Below are 10,730 nucleotides of genomic sequence, written 5' to 3'. Positions count from 1 at the left end.
AAAAAAAGATCGAAGTGGAATTGAAAAGGAGATTGCTGATCGAAATGGAACATCTAATTGGATTTTTAAGCTATGAATATGATATCAAAGTTTAGAAAAATGTTGATGCTGAATTCGTACGAAAATATGCATTCTTTATGTTTCACGAAAAAACGAAATGAGATCGGAAAAACAGAGATTGAATTCATACAGAGATCGAGAAAGAGGGTTTACTAGTGATCAAACATTAGGGATTTGGTGGAGATTGAGAAAGAGGGTTTATTTACGTGTTAATCATGTCGAGGTGATAGTTTAACGGATTGACAGATTGCATTGTTCAATTTGAATAGCGAAAACGGCCCATATTTTTATTCGTATTAAAAACATTAATCCTAACCCATATACACTTAAAAGCATGTACCCTGAACACGACTAGTTATACCCATTTATCTAAACGTGTGAGACAAGTTAACATATAACTAAACATGTTAACAGGGTTAGTAAGTTCTAAAAATATGGGTTAAAAACGTTGAGGGGTCAACTTCTTCAACTAACCGAGTTAAACAAGTCAACCCAAACACAACTGGTTTAACTAAACAAATCAACCCGAACCTGTCCACTTATTAAACAAACCACTCAACTATGCCACCGTCTCCCCTTTTCTTTTCTTCAGTTCCTATTACTCACTGAAAAACCCAATTTCACAGTCCAAACCCTAACCCTAACCGCTTCCCCTGCATCTCGTTCATCTGCAAACCATCGTCTCCATCTCAATCGCCATCTGTATGTAAGTTCACGTGTTCAATTTTATCTTTTTCTTGTTCTTTTATTTTAAATTACAAGCAATTGAGGATATAGTTCGTATGCAATTTCACCAGTAGGTTCTAGACATTAAATGTGTAGTAAATTGCAAAAAAAATCGAATAATCAGTCAATAAATAAGAATTATCAGTAGTTTTATTAAACCTAAATTTGGTGTTAATTGTCAGAGGCACATAAGAATGAAGCGTCCGCGTTCATATAAACAAAAAAACCCTATAATACCACAGAATAATGCTGCTTTACGCGTATCTGAATTTGATGAAAGAGCATCGGGAAACGTCAGTGCGATGCGAGTGGAAAGTGAAGCTCGAAGAACTGTTCCGCTCGCAAGGGGCAGGCAAGGAGGTCTAGAGATGGAAAGAAATGATAATGGGATTATGCAGATTAGTACGGACAGATTGAGTCATGTGATTGCATCGGTTATTAGAGAAATATCAAAGGAAGCTGGTGGCATGGCTAGTTTTTCAAGGTGTTTAGTAGATGACTCGTTCGACAATGGACAGATGGCTCAACCTCACGTCAATGTGGACATCGAGGAAAACAGAAGGCAGCTGCAGCAGGAGCAGGAGCAATATTCTGAATACAAGCAGCAAGAGTTGGATGCTGCACTAGAAGTATGGTTTATTTTACTGACTGTTATTGTATGAATTATGCATCTTGGATTTGCACTTATAGATGTTTTTTTCTACCCTAGGTGATTAAAAAGACGATGATGTTGGATGCAGCGGAACCGTTTAACAGGCCTGTAGATCCCGCTGCACTTGACATACCTGTAAGTTTGAGTTGGAATAACTTTTTACATGTTTCATCTTTGATGTTTTTATCTTCTTCATTTGATGTATGAAAAACTATCTCAGTTATTGTGGACTTAAATAATTTTTTAATAAACTAATAAACTGTACTTAAATATAGAGAAAGATGCTAAAAAGGAGGATGCTTTCATAAAGTGTAGTGCAAATTGCAATACATTTTTTTTCACATAGTCTCAAATCTTGAGGGAAAACATTGGGGGTGGGGGCATTATACATGCCTAATAACTACGATGGTGTAATTCTTCTAAGGAATACGTTGGTATGGCTATCAATAGAGTGATTGCGCATGATATAATAATTAAACAAGAGACTTGTAGTACAAAAGTATCAAGCTTTAGCCACTAGGCCAATCCAGACACCTAACCTAAATGTATTCCTTCTTGCCCTTGGAGGTAGGGCTGCAAACGAACCGAACTTTGCCGAACAGTCCGTGAACCGTTCGGCGGGAAGTTTGTTTGTGTTTGTTTTTTTAATAAATGAACGAACATGAATTAGAAAATTCGTTCATGAACGAACATGAACAAAGGCCGCGATCGTTTATTTATGTTTTTAGTTTTTGTATTTTAATTAAATACTTCAAAATTCTGACAAATAAAATATTTAATAAGTATCAATGTATTATATATTCTGTTCATGGACAATTGTTTGTGTTTGTCTGTATCCATTTGTGTTCATGAACATTAGTTTGTGTTCATAAAGTTAGTTTGCATTTGTTACCTAAAATTAACAAACGAACACCAACACGTTCATTTCCTTAACGAACGAACACAGACATAACATCTCGTTCGGTAAGTGTCCATGAACAATTCGTGAACATTTAAATTTCCTTAACAAACGAACACGAACAAGGTCTTGTTTGTGTTCGTTCGGTTTGTTTGCAGCCCTGATTAAAGGTCCCAACTCCCAAACTCTGTATTTAAAATCATTGTATCTCATTATCTTCTACTGAAAATATGCAAGTGTTTGATAAAGCTGTAAAATTCCATCCATGTTGCTGTTGGATAATCATGCTGATTTTTTTGGACGGGTATGCTTCACTGTTGGATAATCATGCTGATTTCATGCTGATTTTATTAGGCATGTATGATGCCCCCACCCCAATGTTTTCCCTCAAGATTTGAGACTATGTGAAAAAAAAATGTATTGCACTACACTTTATGAAAGCATCCTCCTTTTTAGCATCTTTCTCTATATAGTTTGCATAATGTACAGTTTATTAGTTTATTAAAAAAATTATTTAAGTCCACAATGAATTTTCATAATTAATTTCGGTGGAGCTTGAACCAGGATTATTTTGATGTTATCAAGACACCAATGGATTTTGGTACTATATGCAACAACCTTGAGAATGGCCTCAAGTACATGAATTCAGCAGATGTGTTTATGGATGTGCAATATATTTGGCACAATTGTGTCATTTATAATAAGCCGGGTGATCACATTTTGAAGCTCCTGAAGCGGGTGAAGTCATTCTTCATGAAGCACTGGAAAGCGGCTGGATTACTCACGGAACAATCACCGTCTGTTATTGGTAAAGACCCCGTTATTGTCATTTTTAAATAGTTGAATATCATGTTAGTGTTAAATTTTTATAAAGCTTCTTATTTTCTGATTAAATACATTCAGATGTCCATCCTGTTACAGAGTCTTCTATCTTGAGGCACAACAAACGACAAAACGAAACCCCAATTGTCAATAATTTTACCCAATTGCAGAACACCGAGGCTAGTCAACCCCAGCAGAGCTCTAGTCAACAACAGTTTTCCATCCCGAGGCACAACAAACGACAAAAAGAAAGTCCACTTGTCAATACTTTTACTCAGTTGCAGAATCCCGACACTAGTCAACCCCAGCAGAGCTCTAGTCAACAACAGTCTTCCCCAGAAAAGGATGAGCCTAACATTGGTACTAAATTTCATTTTCTTTTACAACAACTGCTTAGGATATAATTACATTAAACATACATGGTTTGTTTACTGTAATTTGCTAAAAACAGATTCGAGAAATACTGAAAAGAAGCGCCAAATTAGAGGGCTAGCAGCTCACCAAAAGTTATTAACGTCAGCGGGAAGGATTAAAGTTTTAACGAATGAGCTGGGTCAGCCTGTGGGTCCCGAGGCTGTAAAATTAACGAGCTTTATGGGACACATAGCACGGGATGGAAACTTGGCTCCGCTTACGTGTTCAGGTTGGAGGAAAATGCCGGAAGAGAATAAAGAGAAGATGTGGCAGAAAATTTTGGTATCTGGAGAAGACTTTTTAGCTTTTTTTAAGAGTAAATTGCCATTTTCGTCCCTGAGGTTTGGCCAGTTTTGCGACTTTTGTCTAAAGGTTTGTTTTTCCGCATCTGGATCCAAAAGGTCTGAAATCTTGCCATTTTCAACCGGCTCGTTAACTCCATCCGTTTTTCTCTGTTAAGCCAGGGGTTATTTCCGTCTTTTGTTAAATTAAATGGCAATTTGGCTTTTTTAAGGGTCTTCGGTCCTTTTACATAAAGTGAAAAAGACTGAATTGCCGTTTAAGTTAACAAAAAGACGGAAATACCCCAGGCTTAACAGAGAAAAATGGTGGAGTTAACGAGTCGGATGAAAATGACAAGACTTCAAACCTTTTGGATCCAGATGCCAAAAATCAAACCTTTGGACAAAACTCGCAAAAGTGGCCAAACCTCAGGACGAAAATGGCATTTTACTCATTTTTTTAATTCTTTCTTTCGGTCATTTTAAAACAAAACAATATATTATCTGTCATATTACAGACAACGTTTGATATTGAACCTAGTTGTCGACTATCGGTGCTGTTGTCAATTGGAAGTAAATGGAGAAACTTCAAATCACAGCTTAAGGTTGCTCATTATGATACTCACACAACTGATGAGGAACGGCTTGCGGACCGCGATGAGCGGGTCCGACCTGATCAATGGGCATTTCTTGTTTCTCAGTGGAGCTCTGCTGAATTTCAGGTTCATGTCGTATTCCATGAATTTTAAGTATTAAACTTACTTTGAAAGTTTGTTTATGAATTATGATATATATTTCTGCAATTTGTCAGAGACTTAGTGCTAGAAACAAGGCTAATCGTGCAAAGGTGAAGTTCATTCACACCTCAGGCACAAAAAGCTTTGCTAGACTACTTGAGGAGGAGGTAATTAAGGCCGTAAATAACTCTGTTGTTAATGTTCTTCCTTTATTTGGTTTTATAAAGCATGCACGAGGCACGTTCAAGAAAACGTTTCAGGGTTTTAGGCAGCCCGTTTGCACATCTGGGTCAAAATTGGTCAGAATTAGGTCTGCAGGACTGTAGGAGGCTGATTAAGGGGTGCAAACGATCTGAGCGGCTTGTAAGTTGCTTGAGATCGGCTCGAGAAAAAGCTTGAAACGAGCCGAGTCTTATCGAGCCAGAGCTTGAGCATTAAATAAAGCTCGTTTATATATCGAGCCTGAGCTCGAGCCTGGCATGTGAAGCTCGTCAGACTCGTCGAGCCTTAGTGTAATATTAGTTTTTATTAATACTTAATAACATATAACCCTTATTTAGAGTTGTCTAGTAAACGAGCCGAGCCGAGCTTATTTAAACTTGTTTACAAGCCGAGCCCGAACCTAAAATAAGCTTGTTTAGTAAACGAGCCCGGGCCCGAGCCCAAGCTTCACTTATCGAGCTCGCGAGCCTAAACGACTCTATTATTTATATTCTTTTTATTTTTATTTAATATATTAATTAATTAATAGATAATAAACGAGCCAAGCCCGAGCCGAGCTCGAGATTTGAAAACAAAGCTCGAATCGAGCCGAGCTTGAGCTCTCATAAGTTAATTGAGCTCGGGTTCGGCTCAGCTCGGCTTGTTTGCACCCCAGTATACGTAGAAACCATAGGGATGCAGAGATTATGGATAGTTTACTATATAAGAGAATAATATGTACATAGAGCTTATTTATTTGTACACAGAGCAACGCCGCCCCCACACCTGGGGTTTCTGGACTTAAACGCCTTGTAGCGCCTCACGCTTTTTAAAACCAAGTTCCTTTATACATATACTACTGACAATGCATTGACGAATTAAATATTCTTTTCAACCGTTACAGAGGGAAAAAAGGCCTGATGGGCAAGAACTCTCACAGGCGGAACTATTTATATTGACTCGAACTCGCAAAAATGGTCAACCCGTGAATGAAACGTCAGCTGCTGTAATTGTATGAGGCTCAAATCTCATGATATGCACTTTATTTTTTTTAAACTACTGAATGTCCATGTTACCGTTTCTCATCAGACGCTGTTTTTTTGCCCAAACCTGGTTAGCTTTTTCTGTTAACTTTTAACACGTGCCACTCACACGAGGGCATAATGGTCATTTTTACTTATATACAGAGTAAATTGCATTTTACGTTAGGCGTTGTTCTTTAACTAACGAAATTATAGCGGATGTCCTTTATGAACGCCTGAAATTTGGTTGAAACTCAAAGGACGTAAAATGCAATTTACTCAAGATCTAAAGTGAAAATGACCATTGTGCCCTCATGTGAGTGGCACGTGTTAAAAGTTAACAGAAAAAAAATAAGTGAGTTAGGACAAAAGGACACCGCCTGATGAGAAACAATAACATAAAAGACATCCAATTTAATTTCGTTAGTTAAAGGAGAGCACATGTAATTAAGCTCAAACTTAAAGGACGTAAATTGCAATTTACTCTTTTTTAATAAAACGAATGTGTATTTCATCTCGTTCCTTGTGGATCACTTGTATTTTCTTTACAGTCTGAACTTCGTGAATCTGCAAATCCGGAAGATGCTTACCATCGCGTGATGGGAGGGGATAGGGAACGTGGTAACCGTGGTGTGTCCGTATCTGAATTAAATGCTACGCGCGAGACAATAGTTCCTAGTCGTGCTGAGGCGTTGAAGATGGTGGAGGAAAAGAATGTCGAGGTTGTTGAAATGAAGGAGAGACTTGCATCGGTAGAGGAAACATGCTCACAGATGGCTGCTCAGATGTCTGCAATGGTGTCGATGATGGCTAACATGCAGAAAGCGTTCACTGGGGATAATATTCCTAATGGTGTAAGTTTGTGATCCATCTCATAAGAGTATTAAACAGTAAATAAATGCAACATTATTTGGTTATACTGTTTCATGTGTGTTCATTAGATTCCGATGGGTAGACCAAATCAGTCAGAACCTGCTTTTACATCTAATCATGAAGCTCCTACTAAATCGGTGAGTATCTTTATAGTTTTACGTTTTTATTTATTTTTATCTTTTTTACGTCTAAAAAACTTAAAACGCAATTCACACAATCACATGATTAACGAGCATGGATCCGTGTTGCAGGCTCGTGGAAGGAAGAAGAGAAGGTAGAAAGACCAAGACCAAGACCAACAAGGTACTTCCTTCACATGAATTTAAATCGCCTTTGTAATATTTTATGGATTCCTAAATTTAATTTTGTATACTTTTTGGGACTATCCAAACCTGTCCAAACCTGAATTAACATTCCTAGGTAAAAGTAGTTCCCTTTACTTGATGATGAACAACCTTACAAGTCTGCATGCATGATATGTTTATTGGTCCCATGTTAGACCCTACAATCATGCCCATCAACAATTATTCCTAGGTCAATATCGCCGATATTATCGGTCTCAAATATCGGTCAAAATATCGGTACCGATAATATCGGCGATATTGACCGATATTTGACCGATATCACCGATATTTGGTCGATATCACCGATATTTGACCAATAAAACCAATATATCACCGACATATCACTGAATTATCAGTGCTAAACTGTTATATGTATAAATTCTGCATTATATTAAAATTACCGATATCCCACCCATATCTCACCAAGATAACCTATATCTCAAATATCGGTCCTTGACCGATATTTTACCGCATTAACTGCATAGCATAAAACTTGAGGATACCTAAAATTAAAAGATAAAATGAAATCACAAAACGAAAAGTCGAAACTTGAGGATGCGCAAACACCGTAGTCAAGAAGTAAGGGACACAAGTCATTAGGTCCGAGTGAAAGATCAAGTAAAAGAAGTGTAATGGCCTAACTTAATAAATAAGTTTTCTAATGGACAACCTAATAATTAAAGCATATTTGTATAGAAGCCTTAGCTCCTAATAAAAAATCATTGTGTCCAAAGATACTGCTAAATTGTTTGATTATGTGATTTGCCTCTTATACATCTTCTCATGACTCCTTTGACATCTTTGCCATCATTTCTTGCAAGTTGGGTTTGTTCAGATACTCATGTACCTAATGTGGTCCATTTGCTTGCAAACTTGGTTTATTTCATGCACCATTTCTTCAAATGTAATTCTACTTCTCTCTCCCCCTTTGTCATGGTCACTCTTTCTATCTTTGGGCTTACATGGTCCATTATCACTAAAGTTGATCTTGCTTTTGCTTTTGCTATAGCATCAAAAAAGGTTCTATACTCTTCTCATCCACCTTTGCCCACAGTTGTAAACATGGTAGGTATCCTTGTTCTTAAGCTCTATGATATGAAGAGTTTGGGGCTTTAAATATGTAACTATCGCATATATGATTATAATAGTTTTGGTTGGGTATATATAATATATTGCAAGTTTGCAAGGGTGTATATGAAATTCACCCATAATTTTTTTGATCGTCCCATCATGTTAGCGTTAATCTGATAGAATTGTCTCCTTAAATCACGAATAGACACGTTCCATATTGATTGTACTTGTACGTTACTAAGTGTTCACTTGTTAATGTTTCTACCGCAATGTGTTTGTTACTTTCAAGAGCATTGTGGCCTTCTTTATTTTGGTCATGTCGTTCGTGATCCTTACCTCATTTGCCAAACAAAATTGTCTACCGCTCTTGTTTCTCTTTTGCCATTGAACGGTGATGGCTTTGGGATTTTAACCTTTGTCGTGGCAGTGGAAGCACCGGTTCTATTAACCACCACCTTTTTGACATGCTTGCATCACATCATTGCGTAATTTCACAATCTCGCTTATGACTGTATCCCACAGCCGAGTTCACATTTCAACTCACAACTCAATTGGCATGAATCTCCGAGTTATGCTCTTAATTTCGTTGTGGATGACTCCCACAACCATTAACCCTTTTGTCCAAGTTGACCAACATGTCCTTCAACCCATTTCAGCCTTTTGTCGTGACTCTTCTCAACCCGATTCTCATTATTGCAAACAACATTCATAGCTACATTATTGTTTGATTCAGTAGTCGTCGTCCCAATGAATCAATGTACATTCATATCACTTGTCACACACTTAACCTTTTCAAGCTTCAATTCGAACTTGGTCTCTGTTAAGTAGAACCTTGTTTTCGATACTTGTAGCGATCCATAACGACTTGCATCAGAACACAAGATTGTGCAACAAAAGGTTGCTTTATATAGCATTAGAATGCTTTGTACAAGAGACCTTTACATTATAAATTTATAATCCTACCATTCAAGTCTAATCTAGATAGTTTTTGGTCGAGATTATTACAGTTTCAGAGTTTATGTTAAAGTTTACATATTTTTCATACCATTTTTGGACACGATTATTTGAAGAGTTGCTTTTTTTGAGTCATGATGCATGAAGAATGAGTTAAAAAAATCGAGAACACAGATATCATTATTCAGGCCAGTTGTGGTAGTACACTTAATTCTCATTTTCCCTTTATGTGATAAAGTAAACGTTCATTTAGATTGGGGGGAGTGGGGTTACCGCGGGGGGAATCACACCGGGTGTTTCAGGACTAATGAGCTAGTGTTAGGTAGCTCCTTGACACGGGAAGAAATTAAATCGAGTAAACCAATTAAAACAAAAAACCTTTATAGTTTTGCTAAAAAAACTAAAACATTGGGAAAAACGTAATTTTTAACCGAGGGCCAAATTATAATTTTAATTCGGGGATAAATCGTAAACTAAATGGACCAACGGGGGAATGCCAGGAAGCTACCGGCACGACTGTAATTTTACATTGGGGCCAAACTTGTAATGTCACCAGGAAAACAAACAAAAACGATGGGAGAAAATGTAAATTTAAGTTGAAGGCAAAATCGTAACTTGGCTGTGAGAAAAAAAACTAATGGCAAAATTATAAATTTATACGGGGCAAAATCGTAATTTTTAACTGATGCAAAATTGGAATTTTTAGCTGGGAGCAAAAGCGTAAATTTATTTTTAAGTGGGGGTAAAAACATAATTTTAAGCTGATGGGAAAATCATAATTTTAAGGGAAAAAAACTAATGGCAAAACTGTAAATTAAAACGGGGCAAAATCGTAATTTTTAACCGGGGGCAAAATTGAAATATTTACCTGGGAGCGAAAGCGTAAATTTATTTTTAAGAGGGGGCAAAAACATAATTTTGAACTGATAGCAAAATCGTAAATTTAAAGCGGGATAAAATCGTAAATTTGTTAGGCCAATAGGGGAGTGCCAGACAGCTGCCTGACACTATATCTTTGCCGCCCATTTAGCCCAATAAAGGGTGACTCCTATTCCCATGTCGGTGCCGACACTTTGAGTTTGTAGTTGTGGATAATATCTTAAAAGGCATTTTATATTAAAGTTTAGATAGTTGGCCATTTTACGTGATATATAATATCTAAAAGAGCCAATTTTCATGGTTGTGGAGTGGTAAGGGAGAGATTGGTGTTCTAAGAGACTTAAGTTTGATTCCTGCTCTACTCATATTTTCTGCGGCACTTGGTGCGCGTATGCGGAGATCGCTAGTTCGATCCTAGAACTGAGCGGGTTTTAATTCACAGCACTGTCGTGTCTTCGGGCGAGTGTTCACGGGCTTCAGTCCTAAGTGAGGGTTTTTCCCGGTTCGGAGTCGAGTGCATCATGATGTGGTAAATTTCGCCAGTAGACCATTTGGAGGATTCATTGGCCGTTAAAAATATATATATAATATCTAAAAAGGAAGCGTTAGGATTTGTAGTTTTAAGCATAACTAGTTGATTTTCTGTCCGCATGTTGCGGTGGGACCCAATGACTGTAAAACGCGTGTCAGCAATGGCAAGCAGATACCGAATATCAAAACATAAATAAAAATGACGTGGTAAGGATAGTCACTCCCTCCTAAAATAAGCGATTTTAAATAACCTAATATATAATAG

At 37.3% G+C, this 10,730-nt stretch overlaps 1 protein-coding gene and 1 long non-coding RNA gene across 2 annotated transcripts; both read left to right on the top strand.

The window, feature by feature from the left end:
* The first annotated feature begins 590 nt into the window (after window positions 1-590).
* Window positions 591-7,137, top strand: LOC110928829. Its single transcript, XM_022171872.2, has 12 exons — window positions 591-766; window positions 969-1,415; window positions 1,496-1,573; window positions 2,901-3,144; window positions 3,240-3,518; window positions 3,610-3,854; window positions 4,372-4,575; window positions 4,665-4,757; window positions 5,696-5,803; window positions 6,365-6,667; window positions 6,755-6,823; window positions 6,938-7,137. The coding sequence occupies exons 2-12, from the start codon at window positions 981-983 to the stop codon at window positions 6,962-6,964; spliced, it is 2,085 nt and encodes a 694-aa protein (XP_022027564.1). The 5' UTR covers window positions 591-766; window positions 969-980; the 3' UTR covers window positions 6,965-7,137.
* A 317-nt stretch (window positions 7,138-7,454) lies between these two features.
* LOC110927615 lies at window positions 7,455-8,382 on the top strand. Its single transcript, XR_002585768.2, has 2 exons — window positions 7,455-7,934; window positions 8,040-8,382. It is a non-coding gene; the product is annotated as an uncharacterized LOC110927615 (long non-coding RNA).
* Window positions 8,383-10,730: the final 2,348 nt, after the last annotated feature.

This window comes from Helianthus annuus, chromosome 3 (assembly GCF_002127325.2).
Source record: "Helianthus annuus cultivar XRQ/B chromosome 3, HanXRQr2.0-SUNRISE, whole genome shotgun sequence".
Classification (NCBI taxonomy): domain Eukaryota; kingdom Viridiplantae; phylum Streptophyta; class Magnoliopsida; order Asterales; family Asteraceae; genus Helianthus; species Helianthus annuus.
The sequence above is the reverse complement of the archived record's forward strand: the minus strand, read 5'-3'. Positions and strand labels throughout refer to the sequence as shown.